General features: G+C 36.0%; 2 protein-coding genes across 2 annotated transcripts; one reads left to right on the top strand and one right to left on the bottom strand.

The window, feature by feature from the left end:
* The first annotated feature begins 9620 nt into the window (after positions 1-9620).
* Positions 9621-13122, top strand: LOC137818350 (putative inactive purple acid phosphatase 29). The gene is made up of 4 exons (XM_068621707.2): positions 9621-10228; positions 10607-11001; positions 11231-11693; positions 12875-13122. Exons 1-4 carry the CDS (start codon positions 9886-9888, stop codon positions 12880-12882), a joined length of 1209 nt encoding a protein of 402 aa, XP_068477808.2. The 5' UTR covers positions 9621-9885; the 3' UTR covers positions 12883-13122.
* Positions 13123-14321: 1199 nt separating this feature from the next.
* Positions 14322-16414, bottom strand: LOC137818349 (chlorophyll a-b binding protein 7, chloroplastic). The gene is made up of 4 exons (XM_068621706.2): positions 16314-16414; positions 15877-16097; positions 14766-15280; positions 14322-14507 (listed from the first exon to the last, which is right to left on the bottom strand). The coding sequence occupies exons 1-4, from the start codon at positions 16367-16369 to the stop codon at positions 14490-14492; spliced, it is 810 nt and encodes a 269-aa protein (XP_068477807.2). The 5' UTR covers positions 16370-16414; the 3' UTR covers positions 14322-14489.
* Between the last annotated feature and the right edge of the window lie 968 nt (positions 16415-17382).

Raw genomic sequence — 17382 nt, 5'->3', positions numbered from 1 at the left:
TTGGATATTTTTTTGGCAATTGCTTCCTGCACCATATCACTGCACCCGATCCCAGCGGAAAAGACGAAACTGTTCTTAAAAAAAAATTCCGAAATATGTGTTCCGGATATTTTTTTCTGGAACGAAATTTTATATTACGGATTTTTTTATCTGGAATGGATTTTTTATTTTTGTTTCCGGATTTTCATTTCCGAAACACAATTATTTCTTTTTCGGATTTTTTTTCCGGAATGTATTATTTTTCAATTTCAGATTTTTTTGTCCGAAATAGAATTTTAATTTTTTTTCCGGATTTTTATTTCCGAAACTCAATAATTACTTCTGGATTTATTTTTCTGAAATATATTATTTTCAATTCCGGATTTTTATTTCCGGAATTAAGGGTATTTTTGGCAATTAAAAAAATATGTTGGGTGCAGGTTAAAAATGATTGGGTGCAGGGAGCATTTGCCTATTTTTTTTTTCCTTTAGTTTTCTTTGTACCTGAGATGTCGGGCCTCAGGCTAATTCTTCCATGGATATTTCTTCCTGCACCCATACATTTTTCTTCCTACACTCCTATATTTTTTTGAAGTACCAGATTATCCTTGATAATTTTGGGTGATTCCGGAATAAGGATTCCATAAGTAAAGTGTGTTTCAGGAAATTGAAAAGATAAAAAATCATTCCAGAATATCCAGAACACATTTTTTTAATTTCCAGATTGGTAAATAAGAAATTCATAAAATATGTTATGGAAAATATTTTCCAAAAATATTAAAAAAAAAATTAATTTGGAAGTCATTTTTAAAAGGGGTAAAATAATATTTTTTTGAAAATATAGGATGCAGGAAGCCATTTGTTGGGGGGGTGCAGGGAGAAACAACCTTCTTCCATCTTACAATGAATTGTGCCTCCATCCATCAAAGCCGAATTCAATTTCAACCTGCACCCGATTTGTCACTAAAATGACAAAAATATTCATACAAAATGTCGAAAATAACCTCAAATAAAAAGAGTATATGAATAAAGAACCCTTTCTCCAAAATACATTTTCGGAGTTGAATTTTTGGAATGTATTTCTATATTTTTATGTTCTGGATTTTCTTTTTTAAATGTATTTTTTTTGCATTTCAGATTTACTTTTTCAGAATGCGATTTTGTTTTTTTTTTTAAACTGTATTTTTTAAATTATGAATTTCAAATTTGAAATAGAGGATAATTTTGAAAATTTTGAAAAATGATAGGTGCAGGCAACCAAATTTGCTCTTTATTTCAGAATTGAAAATCCATTAAAACAAAATACATTTTGGACAAGCAAATCCGAAATAAATTTTTGTGTTATGGAAATGAAATTTCATAATAGAATTTGAAAATCAAAATTTCATTCAGAAAAAATAATTTCAGAATAAAAAAACATGTTCTAAAAAAGAAATTTCCAGAAAACAAATTTTCATCTGAACAAGAGATTACAGAAAAGTGTTCTGAAAATCCAAATTTAAAAACGTATTCTGAAAAGAGATTTTCGGAATGTATTTTTATCCACACCTAATTTTATTTAAATTTTTACCATTTCATATAAAAATTGGATGCAAAAGTAATTTTCCAGACCTCATTTTCCTACAACCCAAAAATCTCAGCCAGTAGTAGCACCCCTTTTAAATTCCAAATTATATATTTCGGATTAACCTTTTCTTAATAAATTTGTTTATTCACATAACAATACTGACCTAAGAGAAACGTGCATAAGATTAACAAGAAAAACACATTAAGAATGTTTCTCGTAATTGAACAGAATAGTCACTTTAGATAGTTTCATATGATAATTTAAGTCCAAATAGAGATTATGAGACTTGACGGTTTACTGAAACGACCTCACACATTCAAACTTTCTAGAGACTTTTGGACAAGATTTTACAAAAAAAAATATTAATTAGTTTTAAGATCAAATATCACAAAAAGTAGTTTTCATAGTAATTAAAATTACAATTCTGCATTTGAATAATACAATTGACTACGAATTTTCCTCTTGAGTTTGTCCATTCTTAAGAAATAGGAGGATTTAAAATCAAATCTATCATTTCTATGATTTTTCATGATAACATTTTATCTCTTAGTAAATTTCTTAGCAGTCTCAGTTCTCATCTCTTCAAGATTTCACATTTGTTCTGACAATATTAGTCCCTGCAGTCCCCAGTTCAAATACAACTCCTTAGTCTCTCAGTCCACCCTCAAGAAAACATGGTGTGAACAGTTGATTTTACGTGCAGTTCTTTAAATTTGTGTACCTTGTCATTCACGTAGACACACTCTTGGACATCCTTTTCTGAACAGGCTTTCTTTTGTTTATGAATTAAGTGCATAAAGTATTGGAAAATTTGTAATGGTAATGGTCATGGAATCGTTAAACCAAGAGAATGATTATCTTTCTTTTCGATCGGTCGGTTTACCTATCATTTTTTTTTTCTTGAAATAGTTTTCTTGTTTTCATTTTATTTTACTATTTCCGTCTTCGTGAACTCTAAGCTCAGATGCTACCGATAAGAAACACTCCAACATTCAAGTGAGATTTCGGTGTTCGATACTCGGTGTTATTAGTAATGAACGATGATGACCTGTTTTTAAGAATCTATGATGAGTCTTTTGTTATTGCGCAATTAGAATTTTATTAGTCGTGTCAGTCTTGAGGAGGTGTTAGTTCTTCACGGTTACGGTAACACTTTCTCTATCCTAAATGAGAAGAAAATTTTGATAAAGTAGTGTGGAAATTTTGGTCATGTTGAATGCGTGTGTTGTTATGCCCGTGTTGAACGTTTCCCTTGTAGAGTAGGTCTTCAAAGGAATGAAATACCAGTAACAAAGTCTTGGTCTTGGACATCCTTTTTTTCTACACGCTTTGCAGAAATTAGAAAATAGTGAGTAAAAGAGTGCTTTGGAAAATTTGTATTCTTCACATTTTTGTATCCTGAACCAAAAGAAAAGTTAAATAAGCTAGTGTGAAATGCTGAACTATAGTGATCGTGTTCCATCATGTGCATGGAAAGTTCCCCCTATTTTCCATGATGTTCCAAAGAAGCAGAACCTCCCCAATTAGACCATATCTGAAAATACAAGATGAGACCCCCTAAGGTTAATGCTTTGTTTTTTTTCCCTTACTGATTATGATGCTAATGAGTGATGTGTTAATAAAAATGACTTGTAAGTTGTAACTATTAGCCTCTAATTTGCTTACTAGTATTCACAGAGGATGATGTATCACAGACTGAACACTGACAAGACTGATAAGCCAAAAAACAATGAGATATCCCAAATTCCTTCCATGTGAAAGCAAAATTAACTGCTATCATCAAGACTGGACCATTAACTTTTTCAATTTTTAAAAGCAACATATAAGCTTTGGTTAATCAACTTTGAAACTGTTTGATTCCGAATCCTGACCATAACTACGAGCATTGGTTGTCTTTTTTGTACTTAATGCCCACTCGTGAAGGGAAGTGAATATTATTAAATGAATAAAATATGATTAAACTGACTAGGCCAAGAGACAAAGCATAAAGCAATGGATGAGAAGAAAGAAGGATAACTTCTCAGAAAGATCCTTCTGTGATGGACAATTTACATAGTATTATTGTAACTTTTATTTTGGTATCTGAATTCTCTAAAAATTATCGATTTTTATTGAAAAATACAACTATCAACTAACTATAGTACTATATTGGGTTTCCACTTGTTTATTCAGACAAAACAAAACAAGAGGGTGAAATAAAAGTAAAATGCAGATCCTTAATTTTGTTTATCATTTGTTTGCATGTGAGACATTGAGACTTGAGATCTCTTTCTGCAATGGTTTCACAGATAAGAATGGCCACGAGTGTTCAATAGAGACCATAACAGAGGTTGTCACATTCAATGCAGTATTAAATATATAGTAAATGCCATATGCCACACAGTCTAGTTTTCCAGGCATATTAAATATCTTTTCTATGGTCTGGGTTTGAGTAGCTATAATTAGGTGAGTCTTAAATTCCCTGATATGATATCCTTTCAATTAAATTCAAAGAAAAATCTTATCATAAAACTAATTAATACATTAACCATTGGTAGGTTTTTCTTTTATGGGTAAACCTTTAGTTTAAATGATAATGAAATGCTTTTTCGTTTGTTTCCTCTTTTTCCTAGAAGCAGCTCATTATTGACCAGCCACCTAAAGAAACGTCAATTTCATTATTGTTATTACAAGTCAAGTCAACCACTAAATATTTAAAGAATTTACATGTAAGTTGAGTCTTCTTGGATCGTTTTATGGTCTTGGTAGAGGTACCTTTCCATTCTCGATGTCTACATTCTGCTACTCAAATTAGATATTGTGATGTATGTTGATTAATAGCTTCTAGAAACAAAATTATTTATTGGTTTACTTGATATTTATACTACTTGAACCTTGTTCATGCCTAATTTTTGGTTGATCCATATTTCACCTTGTTTGTTAATGTTTGGTATCTTTAATTAATATCTTTAATTTTGCATCAGGTGAAAGTTTAAGTTTGGTAATTATTTGAGTAACTTACATGACATTTAATTGAGGTGAACCAGTGAGTTTAACTCAGTGTCTTTTCTGTCAATAGATCAGACTAAAATTGTGTCACTTTAAACTCAGATACCTATGTTCTTCATGAATAAGTTGTGATGTACAATTATTTTATAGTATTTGTTCTAGTTCTCTCAAAGTAAAATTCCCATTGTTAAAAAAAATCATACGAAATTCCCTCTGAGATTACAAAATGGTCATGAACTACTCATTTTACGATGGAGGAAACAGAATCATGTCATGACTCTTGAATTTGTCCCTGAGAATATCCTTCGGCAGTTGCCAGTTGGCTCATACTTAATTACCTTGGTTCAATCAATCTAACTAAGCTTATCATCAACCTGACACTCAGACAATGACACATCCCTAACAATTGTTTTGTGTTCCTACTGTAAAAAATAGACACTCACTCACACTTAAATTCTCTCTAAAAGAAACACTCTTCTTTGCAATTCTCTCTATTGTATTTCTTTCTGTGGTGTATCTTACAATTGAGAGAGCATCCTATTTATAGGCTTTAGGAAGCTCTTCTAGAAAAGTCTTCATTATGGCCTTAAAACCCCACTAACAACACAATTAAAATCCCACTCACAACTTTTGACCTTTTACATATCCAAACTCCCATTCTACTCTTTTCTAGTAACTTCTAACTTTAAAACCCACAAATTACATTAAAGTTTATTCAACAAAACTCCCCCATAAACTTAAATGTTTCTACCATCCATCATGCCAATCATCTTCTTGAATTTGTCGAAAAAGACTTTCGGTAGCGGTTTTGTGAAGATATCAGCAACTTGATCTTGACTTGCCACATGCACCAATTCCACAATTCCTTTCTTCACATGATCACGAATAAAGTGAAAACGAACGTCAATATGTTTGCTTCTTTCATGGTTCACTGGGTTCTTTGCCAACTCAATTGCTGATTTGTTGTCAACTTGAATCACAGTTGCATCTAGTTGCTTTAGCTCCATCTTACTCAACAAGTTTCTTAGCCATATCGCATGACATACACACCAAGATGCTGCCACATATTCAGCTTCACACGTCGATAGCGTCACGATCGGTTGCTTCTTTGAAAGCCAAGAAAATGCTGTGTTGCCCATAAAGAATACATATCCCGATGTACTTTTCCGATCATCTATGTCTCCGCACCAATCGCTGTCAGAGTAACCCACCAACTTGTAATCTTCTGCTTTTGAGTAGAACAATCCGAGTGATACAGTACCTTGGATGTACCGTAGGACTCGCTTCAACGCCTTCCAATGTGAGTAAACCGGTTCCTCCATGAATCGACTTATGATGCCGACACTTAATGAAAGATCCGGCCTTGTGCATGTGACATAACGAAGGCTTCCTACCAAACTCCGGTATCTACTTGCATCGACACGTTCTCCTCCATCGAACTTTGAGAGTTTTGCACCTGGTTCCATTGGTATTGATACTGGGTTGCAATTTTCCATCTTGTACTTCTTCAAAATCTCCTTTGCATATTTCTCCTGTGATACAAAAATACCTGTCTCTTTTTGTCTAACTTCCAAGCCAAGGAAAAACTTCATCAATCCCAAATCTGTCATCTCAAATTCCCGTCTCATTGTGCCCTTAAACTCTTCTATCATATCATTATTGTTACCCATAAAAATGAGATCATCAACATAAAGAGCAACAAATATCATGTTACCTCCATTGTTCTTTGCGTAAAGAGCATGCTCGTAAGGACATTGCTTGAACCCGTTCTCCTTGAAGTATGTATCGATACGAGTATTCCATGCCCGCGGTGCTTGCTTCAACCCGTAAAGTGCCTTCTTCAATTTTAGCACCTTCTTCTCCTCTCCGATTTTCATGTACCCAGGTGGTTGTTCGATGTAAACTTCTTCTTCAAGCACACCATTCAAGAATGCCGACTTGACATCCATTTGAAATATCGGCCATTTAAATTGAGCCGCTTGGGAAATGAGCAATCGAATTGTCTCCATTCTTACAACGGGAGCAAACACCTCATCGTAGTCAATTCCCTCCTTTTGTTTGTATCCCTTCGCAACGAGTCGCGCCTTGTACCTCTCTATCTCGCCTTGAGCATTCATCTTTTTCTTGAATATCCACTTCACACCAATGGGCTGACTTCCCTCTGGCAATTCTGTTAGCTCCCATGTGTTGTTGCGGTCAATCGCTTTAATCTCCTCATCCATGGCAGTTTGCCACTTCTTGTCTCGCACCGCCTCTTCAAAGCTGATATTTTCAGCATCTGCCAAAAGACATACTAGGTGTACCTCATTTGTCGAATCATACAAATCATGCAAACTTCGAATTTTAGGTTGTCGTGGTTCATCTTCATCATCGGTTGTTTCGGAATTTATACTTGTCGGTGATGATTCTCCAACTTCAATCATAACCTCTGAAGAATTGTTCCAATCCCACTCGCTTGCTTCATTTATTTGCACATCACGACTCACCGTCACCTTCTTGCTTATTGGATCAAGTAGCTTGTACCCTTTTGTCTTCTCATCATACCCAATAAAAACATACCTTTTGCTTTTGTCTTCGAGCTTCGTTCTTCGTTGATCTGGTACGTGTGCATAAGCCACACTACCAAACACTTTGAGATGAGAAACTGTTGGCTTTTGTCCGCTCCATGCCTCTTGTGGTGTTTGATCATCTAACTTCACATGTGGACATCGATTTTGCACATAGATGGCGCATTGCACAGCTTCCGCCCAAAATTCCTTTGGCATCTTTTTGCTCTTAAGCATTGATCGAACCATGTCGAGAATGGTCCGATTCTTCCTCTCGGCCACACCATTTTGTTGAGGAGTGTATGGTGCAGTTAGAAATCGCCTTATGCCTTGCTCCTCGCAATACTCCATGAAAGTCGTTGAAGTATACTCGCCACCTCTATCAGATCGTACAGCTTTGATCTGTTTATCAGTTGTCCTCTCCACCATCACCTTGAACTTTTTGAACACCTCAAATGCCTCGGATTTTTCTTTCAGAAAGTAAACCCAAGTTTTCCGTGAGAAATCATCAATGAAGGTAATGAAATACCTTTTACCGCTGAAGGACTCTGGAGTAATTGGTCCACATATGTCGGTATGAATCAATTCGAGAGGTTGCTTAGCCCAATATTGAGCCTTTTTTGGAAACGAGGTTCTCACATGCTTGCTGAGCACACATTCTTCACAAAATTTTCCCTCGTAGTCCATGTTGGGTAGCCCGTGCACCATATTCTTCTTCGCTAACTCTTTTAGTCCACCATGATGTAGGTGACCAAAACGGAGATGCCACAACGATGCCTTATCTTCTATGTTGACTTGCAAACATTTTTCTCGTATGCTTCTCAAATTCAGCTTGTACATCCGATTTCTTGCCATCTCAATTCGGGCAACCAAACACCCTTGCTTGTTCTTCAAGTGTAGGAATCGATCTTTCAAAAATATCGAGTAACCTTTCTCCGTGAGTTGCCCCATACTCAAAATGTTGGTCTTGAGGTCTGGTACGTAATAAACATCTTGGAGTGACCCAATTAAGCCATCCTTTTGTAAGTAGCAAACCGTACCTCGCCCTTTGACCTCCACCTTTGATGCATCTCCAAATGAAACATGACCATCTTCAATCTTTTGCATATCTTTGAATAGGTACTCGTGACCGCACATATGGTTGCTTGCTCCAGAGTCGAGGTACCACAGAGTGTCATTGTTAATGTTGACTTCATCTTGAGCCATCAAGAGAACACCTTCATTCGTTTCGACTTCCAAGGCTAGGTTGGTTGTTTCTTCTATCTTTATATCAGCACGACAATCTTTTGCAAAATGCCCCACTTTACCACAATTGTAACATTTGTCAGAGTTACAATCCTTCGCATAGTGACCATATTTGTGACATTTGTAGCACTCGATGTTGGAATAATTCGATCGGCCGCCTCTTCCTCTACCACGTCCTCTTCCACGCCAATTTGGTTGGCTCGACTGTTCCTTCTCCTTATAGTACCCTTCATGGTTGCTGCCTTTTCCACCACGACCGTTTCCACGACTTCCACGACCACGCCCTCTATATTGAGAATTTTGATGATAGAGTACCTTTTCGTCTTTGATTGACGCCTTGGTTTGAAGTGCTTGCTCGAGTGTTTCCTCCTTCTTCTTCTTCTTTCGTTGCTCGTGTGCCTCGAGAGAACCGGCGAGCTCGTCGACTGTGAGCGTCGCAAGGTCCTTTGACTCTTCTATCGCGCACACAATACTCTCAAAATTGTCTGTTAATGTTCTCAAAATCTTCTCCACAACTCGTGCATCGGTTAGAGTTTCACCGTTTCGGTTGAGTTGATTCACCACAGCCTGTACACGCGTGATGTAGTCAGATACACTTTCTGACTCCATCATCTTCATGTTCTCCAACTCGCCACGCAGAGTTTGTAGACGCACTTGCTTAACTCGGTCAGCTCCTTTGAACACCTTCTCCAATATGTCCCATGCTTCCTTTGAAGTGGACGCACCAGCAATCTTCTCAAAAATTGCCTCATCAACAGCTCTATACAACATGTACAAAGCTGCCTTATCTTTCGATCGCATCTCTTTCAATGCCTTGGTTTGAGCTGCCGTATAACCCGTGGTATTGGTCGGTTCTTCAAAACCTTCTTCGACCACCTCCCATGAATCCTGAGAACCGAGAAGAGCTTTCATTTGAATGCTCCAGTTGTCATATCTGGTCGCCTTCGTTAACCGTGGTAGCGGTATTTGACCCGTCACATTCGCCATTGGCTCTTGATACCAAATTGTAAAAAATAGACACTCACTCACACTTAAATTCTCTCTAAAAGAAACACTCTTCTTTGCAATTCTCTCTATTGTATTTCTTTCTGTGGTGTATCTTACAATTGAGAGAGCATCCTATTTATAGGCTTTAGGAAGCTCTTCTAGAAAAGTCTTCATTATGGCCTTAAAACCCCACTAACAACACAATTAAAATCCCACTCACAACTTTTGACCTTTTACATATCCAAACTCCCATTCTACTCTTTTCTAGTAACTTCTAACTTTAAAACCCACAAATTACATTAAAGTTTATTCAACACCTACTTCACAAAGCCACATTCTAATGTTACTGCTCCTTTCACGTTGTCTTCTTCCTATGTCAAAAACCAAAGCCATGAAACATATTTAATTACCATTAATCATTACCCACAAAAAAAAAAAAGATAAAGGTCCTTACTTTACTTTCCAAAGTTGCCTAGCTCAAGCCTATATATATCCCTATTTTAATCCCACCAGGAGTACGGGTTCAAGTTGAGTTTTTTTTGGTGTTTGGCTCCTAAATTCCCAAAAACAGTGATGATTTCAAGTAAAGGAAATGTGTTTGGCACCAAGGGGAGAAGGGGTTTGGATTTCATGGTTTTGGTGTTAACAGTGTCGTGGTTTTGTTTGACTGCTATACGTGTCTCAGCTGCAACACAAGCAGACCCCCCATCACCTCAACAGAACCAAAAGCTAAGGTTTGGCCAAAATGGAGAATTCAAGATATTGCAGGTGGCAGATATGCACTATGCAAATGGCAAGATCACACCTTGCTTGAATGTGCTCCCTTCTCAGAATTTTTCTTGCTCTGACCTCAATACCACTGCCTTTATTAACAGAATGATCCAAGCTGAGAAGCCCAATCTTATTGTCTTCACTGGTAACTAGTCTTGTTTTTAGTTATCATTTCATTTGATTTCTAATTGTTGCATTTTTTGGCTTCTTTGCTTTCCTTTTTCTTGATTTAAGAAAATGACCTTTTCCCTTCATTCTTTCGAGTGGAATGTTTTTCTGGCTGATAATATTTTATACCCTAGTTATTTGATAAGAAATCAAAGACAAAGAGCATGTTGTTCTATTTACTTGTAGCCGGATGGAAATGAAAGGAACTCGAGTTAAAATTTTGTTTTTTTTTTTGGTTTGTAGTTTATTTTTACGTTGGTTAATCATCAGTTGCACATCTAATTCGAAGTTATAAGTTTCATTGATTAATGATGTCTGATATAACCAATGGAGCATGTTTGTTGTGGTGTGACAGGAGACAATATCTTTGGCTATGATTCCATGGATTCGGTTAAATCATTGGAAGCTGCATTTGCTCCTGCAATTGCATCAAACATTCCTTGGGTAGCTGTTTTGGGCAACCATGACCAGGAAGGAACCCTCTCTAGGGGAGGGGTGATGAAGCATATTGTTGGGATGAAAAACACCTTATCCAAATTAAATCCTCCAGAAGTACATAGCATTGATGGTTTTGGGAACTATAACTTGGAGGTTGGAGGAGTTGAAGGCTCTGGTTTTGAAAATAAATCAGTGCTCAACCTATACTTTCTTGATAGTGGAGATTATTCCAAAGTTCCTTCAATTTCTGGTTATGATTGGATCAAGCCCTCCCAGCAACTTTGGTTCCAACAAACATCTGCAAAGCTTAAGGTTCAATTTTCATTTCCTATTTCATAAAAAAATTACAAATCCACCACTTTTTCAACATTTCCAATACAAGCCTATGAAAGTAGGAACAAAAGTGAAACTATGACAACTTCTACCAAACAAATATTTTCTCAAAACACTTTCTTGTGAATGGAAATTAAACATGTGGCTTATTTTTCAGTTTTCATTGCTAATATTTGGATTGACCTCTTACTCTTTCTTTATCCTGCAGAAAGCATATACAAGTGGACCAATGCCCCAGAAAGATGCTGCTCCTGGTCTTACATATTTCCACATCCCTCTGCCAGAATATGCTATTTTTGACTCATCAAACATGATAGGTGTGAAACTGGAACCGGATGGCGATGGCATTAGCTCTGCTTCTGTGAACTCTGGCTTCTTCTCAACCTTGGTTTCAGCTGGAGATGTGAAGGCAGTTTTCACTGGCCATGATCACCTGAATGACTTCTGCGGAAAGATTAAGAATATACAACTTTGTTATGCTGGGGGATTTGGATACCATGCTTATGGAAAGGCGGGGTGGTCTAGGAGAGCAAGAGTGGTGGTAGCTAGCTTGGAGAAAACGGAGAAAGGAGGTTGGGGAGATGTTAAGTCAATTAAAACATGGAAACGCCTTGATGATCAGCATCTTACTGGAATTGATGGCGAGGTCCTGTGGAGCAAGAGCTCTCCTGGTAAGATATCCTGTGATACTTATAAGACTACTCCTGTTCTGCATAAACTGGCTAGACAATGAAAAGGATGGAATTTATCTTAAGATTAGTCTATAATTAGGAAACAATTGCTTATGGAAAGAAATGCTAAAAATTCATAATCGAACATTTTAGCTCAAGACAAGGGAATAAGAATATTGTTCTGTCAAGAACTTTTCAGGGAATTTAGAAGAAAAGTATTAAAAGTACAACCCGAGTTTAAAAGCATATTACTGTGGTAAAGTAAACTATATAATTGGAAGAAGGTGAAAGTAAAGAAGAAATATTGAAGTTTCATCTCTTTCCTTTTTTTATTCTGAAATGCTGAAATTTTATGGTCTGGATGGTGATGAGTGGGGAGAGAAGAACCAAATTACTAACCACAAATGTGATTTAAAGAGTCAAGTTTATGAATTGCAATGACATGTAGGAATAGTTCTGCCATGCTGTAGGAGAGAATTAAGCAATTTCTGTAGGATTGGAAAGTATATGAGGATATTCCTTTTTATATTCTAAGGAAACAGTAACCCCCAAGTAGTAGTTACTTAGGTTAGCTAGTTGAAGAAATAAGGCATGTTTCCTAGAAATAAGAAGGTTGGTAAACACAGATCTTCTTATCATTTGGAAGAAAATTAGGGCCTTTTGGCTTGGGAGGTGCAGTCCCTCTAGGAGCTGCTATGTGAGTGTTCTATTAAGCTAATAAGGAAGTTCATCCCTGTATTTCTGCAATAAAGATACCAAGTTTCTACAACTTAGTAATGAATATTTCAGCAATGGCATTGCACTTGAAATGAAATAGTGAAAATATCCTATGGATTAGAATTACATCAGTAAATTAGGAAGATGTATAGAGTTATGTGTGATTGAACTTGAAGGGTATCCTTCCGGTAGAAAAGATCATAGAATACTAGAATCTCGCCTTAGGGAGTTTGGGCATGTAGTGAAGAACACCAGAAGTTCCAATAAGAAAAGTAAATTAGATGGTATCCTAATCCTTAGACAAAGGGAGTCTGAGAAAAATTATAGACGAAACAGTGAAGAAAGATTTAGGAGTCAATAATTTATCCACAGCATCATTTACTCACGTTACATAATTTCTTTGTTTTTCATTTTATTTACTGTTATCTACATGGATTCATTGTTTGTTTTGGTTTTCATTGCAGGTACCTAAGAATAAAAGCCAAATGGAGGCGCTTGAGCATTTGAAAAATATGCAGACAGATATTGATATCCACATGAGGCTGTTCTGTAACGAGTTGCTATTCCATAAATTTGATACTCTTTAATATACATATCATGTGATTAAGTAAAATAGAAGTGCAAGGTTCATAAACAAGGTGCACTAGTAATTGTTGTTATTTTTGTGTAAGGATAAAAGAAGCACAATATCATAAAAAGATTCCTCCTTAAATTTGTGCAATTAAAGTCTGAGAGAAGAAAATATTTCTTTAATATTAAGTTCTACTCTCATGTAATAACTGTTATTTTTTTTAAAACAATTTTTAAGTGACATTTATAAACATCACAATATCAACGATTCTGTGTTGTTATAGGTTTAATGAGTGTGTGCAGCGATTCTGTACTATGAGATTTGGATACTCTTTTGGCGTGTTTTTGTTAGATATACATATATCACATATTGATATTCGTATAACGGTGGTGGATGAAGGATTCAATTCAAAAAGGTGGTGGTGGAAAATTCAAAAGTATTTGTTAAAATTTAATTTTAACACGATTTTAATATAATTTTAAAAATAATAAATACATTAATTTTTTAAACACTTAAATTTATTATATAAATTTTTAGTATGTTTATAAAAATAAGTAAATCTATAAAAATTAATTTTCTGTTAAAAAAAATTAATTGTATACATAAATTTCTATTATTAATCTATATAATTTATAATCATATAATATATAACTTCGTATCTCTTACTATACATTTTAAAAATTATTATATATATTTAGACGATCCGTATTCATATCCATATAGTATGAATATCTATCAGTAATACGATTCTTTATGTTCTCATAATAGAGTTACTCGTCACAAAGTAGAATATCACAATTTATTACGAATAACACCTTGTCATGCATCAATAGCAGCTAGAATGTCACCAGAATTGGGAAATGGGTTGCCTTCAAAAAATTTGTTCTAATTTACTTTCTTCTTATGAACCCTTCACCTTGTCACCAATATTGGGAAATGGGTTGCTTTCAAAAAATTTGTTCTAATTAACTTTCTTCTTATGAACACTTCACCTTACTTATTATCAATACCATTGCATGATATTAAAAGTGAGAACCTCAATGGTTGTGTATTTGGTAAAACTATTGTGAAGATTTCAGGGCTAAGTTTCAATTTCCAATAAAAAGGGGATATAAAGGAAATCATATGCTTAATTTTCACATATTTTTCAGTGCATTTTCTCTGTGTGGTTATGAGATAAATATAATCGATTAAGAGCATTGATTTTCAGCAGGCTACCACCATCTAATGTCCCCTGTTCGTGCTAGTTACCATCAGATTGTGTTGCAGTCCTAGCATGCATGCAAAATTTGTGATTACTTCCTGAATTTACATTAAATGCATCTAAACTTAAATAGGTATTTGTACACTGAAACATCAATCTGTGCATCATTATAGAAGTAGCCATTTTACAAGCTTTCACCGACATAAACACTCCCCCTAAAGACATTTAAGCCTTACAACTTAGTTAAAACAGGTTTGCCAATGTTTCTCCATGGCTTGCAATCATAGAGTTGTTCCAACCCTTCTCACTTGGGAGTGAAAGCCTGTAGCAGTAACAGATAAAGTCAGCACAAACAATTCCACATCCATAGCAATAAATCAACTAAACTTACACAGTTATATACATGTTTTTAGTATTATTCTCCAATCAGGATTTCATTTCCACAATGCAGGTATTGAAGACTTCCACTAAATGTCAACAGATTAAAAATCACTACCTAAAATACCTATAAAAATGTATCAAAGTTTTTTCCATGATAGATTAGTCAAATTAGGCAAGAGCAGTTGTAAAATGAACTTACAGCAAAAATAGTAGCATGGCCTGGATCTGCAAGGTGAGCAAAGAGGTTGTCAATAGGACCAGTGCCAGTGTATATGTGCTGGAACCATGCACCCATCACAGCCAACATGGCCAACCTCCCATTCTTGATCTCCTTTGTTCTCAACTCCTTGAGCTTCTCTGGAGAACCACTTCCCCAGCCAAGTGGATCAAACCAAAGCCCACCTGGGTACCCAACATCCGTTCCTGTGAGCTTGTTGTTGGGAAAGATGGGGTCAGTGTTGACAGAGCCTGGCTTGATGATGTCAGCCCATCTTCTACCCTCAGCCCACCCAATGAAAAAGAGCTCAACTACGAAGAGTGTGGTAGTGTCTGTGAAGTACTCCAACTCTCCAGCAGTGTACCATGAAGGGGTGTTAAGGACACCAATCTTTGTGAGGAATTCTGGGATGAAAATGCCAGCAGCACCCAACATGGCCCATCTGCAGTGCACAAGCTCTGCCTGAACATTCCATCTCAAGCTCTCAGGATCAGATGCTGCCCAACCACAACATACTTTTATGGTCACTCACTTGAGTTCTCAAGAAGTAACAGTCTAATATTATGATGCACATATACAACAGGTAGGTATCTAACACAACAATGCCATTATTCTAAGTCTACAAAGAACAATTTCCATTTTTTTTTGTTTCATTAAGTATTATAAAATAAAATAGAGATTTTATGAAGTTGAATTAGGCTTAAAGTCTACTTCAAAATGGTATCAGAGTCATTTCGAATATATCTTAGCAAGTGTTTGTTGCACTTATGAGATTACTCGTTATGGGACCACCCATAATATATTGTCCTACCCAAGCTGTCTTTCTCAACGTGAGAGTGTGTTGGAAATCACATATCGACTAAAATTTATAGCATTTCATAGTATATAAGTGGAAGCAAATCTCACTTCATAAGTTTGTTTTATGAGGTTGAATTCTTAATTGAACATGTCTCATTTGAAACTATATCTAGTATTCATACTTTTATGAAGGCTAGTATAATTTAAAGAGCTTTGAATTGTCCTTATTGGATATGCGAAACAAATGAAAGTATTAGTGCTTCATAGGTATAAGGTGTGTATTGCTTGAGCTTACAAAGACCGAGAGGATCAAAGCCAAAATCCCCTGGCAAACTGCCATCTAGCCATGGAGGAGGAGTGCTTCCTGGGAACCACAGAGGCCTATCAGGATCAGCAACTGCACACACTGTAGTGCTCGATCGTGCTCCAACTGGTGCTGTGAAACTGTTCACCTTCAGTTTCCTCCCACTCAGAAAAGAAGCTTTTGCGGTTCCCAAGAGTGATCCATTTTTTGAACTGCATGCATTTAAAACGTGTTAAGTACTCAGTAGCAGGTTCAATTTCAATGAATGACCAAGCAAAGGGTCACATGAGTATATACATGAATCGAATCACATGTTTTCAATGTTTCATCGTTTTAGTTATAGGACAATAATATTGCATGAAACATTTGACGTAACGTTTGTATTAGAAGTAATAATATGCATGGGCAGGAGGAAATTATGAACTTGCCTTGGGGTGGAGATGGCAACAGCTGCAATGGCAGAGGAAGCACAGGAGGAAGCCATGGAAGGCTTTCACCAAGAGAGATGAAGTGTTAGCTTAGTGATTTGCTGTGTTGTGGGGATGTGTGTGTGCGTGATTAAATGATGAGTGGGAAGAGAATGCAATTTTGTTATGTGTGTTCTTATCTCAAAGGATAGGAGTGTGAATCAGAAATCAGATGGTGAGTTGCCACGTAGCATGCAGAATCTCATAGGATAGGTTTTCTTAAAAAATCAGAATCTAGTGGTTCACATTTGTCAGACCAAGAACCATGTCTTTGTGGCATACATTGCAACTGCCACTGCCACCACAAGACAGATTGTTCCATGTTGTTGACTGTGTCTTTACTCCACACCACACCAATCACCATTTCTGTGGGAATCATTCACCTAAAGATACAAATTAAGTAATACATATATTAAGAAGGATTGATATATATAATATTTTAAAACAAATGGAAGATTTGGGGATAATTTTTAAAAAATTGAGATGTCAATATAAGTTAAGAAAATCTTAAAATAATTCGGGTATCGAGAGAACAATTTGGGTTCAACATATTAATTAAAATAATTAAATAGTAAAAAAATTAGATATTATGAATCCAACAGTAAAGTAAAGAGATCCATTAAATACTATAAATAGAAACAATAGCAAGAGTAAAAATACAATATTACTACAACATTAATTGCACCCGAATCAAATACTCACTTAAACTTATCAAAACTTTCTAGAGTCTTGATATATTGACACCACCCTCTGACATTAACACACATTTGACGCTGCAAACGTATCAATGACGTAGCGAAGTGAGATTGTGCGCAAATGAGTAGCGTGAGCTATATTACATCGGTTCTTAGTAACAATCGATGTAATATATGACCCAAATTCAGAGTTTCGCCTTCGATCCTTGCGACGAAGGACCTTCCGACAGTCGAATCATCAAATGACAGTGTTTTGAGAGTTGTGTGGATCTGTTTCGACGCCGACCAGTTCCGCACCATCGTCCACGACAGCGACCACACGCGGTCCTTTCTGT

This window comes from Phaseolus vulgaris, chromosome 10, assembly GCF_051622355.1.
Source record: "Phaseolus vulgaris cultivar YP4 chromosome 10, ASM5162235v1, whole genome shotgun sequence".
Taxonomy (NCBI): Eukaryota; Viridiplantae; Streptophyta; class Magnoliopsida; order Fabales; family Fabaceae; genus Phaseolus; species Phaseolus vulgaris.
Note: the sequence above shows the minus strand (reverse complement) of the source record. Positions and strands in the feature narration are given on the sequence as shown.

What these genes read in the sequence shown, in the direction of transcription:
- LOC137818350 (XM_068621707.2), top strand. Translation starts at nt 9,886, where the DNA reads ATGATTTCAAGTAAAGGAAATGTGTTTGGCACCAAGGGGAGAAGGGGT. An exon ending in CAATCTTATTGTCTTCACTG is followed by an intron (nt 10,229 to 10,606) that starts GTAACTAGTCTT and finishes GTGGTGTGACAG; the next exon opens with GAGACAATATCTTTGGCTAT. An exon ending in AAACATCTGCAAAGCTTAAG is followed by an intron (nt 11,002 to 11,230) that starts GTTCAATTTTCA and finishes TTTATCCTGCAG; the next exon opens with AAAGCATATACAAGTGGACC.
- LOC137818349 (XM_068621706.2), bottom strand. Translation starts at nt 16,369, where the DNA reads ATGGCTTCCTCCTGTGCTTCCTCTGCCATTGCAGCTGTTGCCATCTCC. An exon ending in GTTGCCATCTCCACCCCAAG is followed by an intron (nt 16,098 to 16,313) that starts GCAAGTTCATAA and finishes AAATGCATGCAG; the next exon opens with TTCAAAAAATGGATCACTCT. An exon ending in CTTTGATCCTCTCGGTCTTT is followed by an intron (nt 15,281 to 15,876) that starts GTAAGCTCAAGC and finishes GTGGTTGGGCAG; the next exon opens with CATCTGATCCTGAGAGCTTG.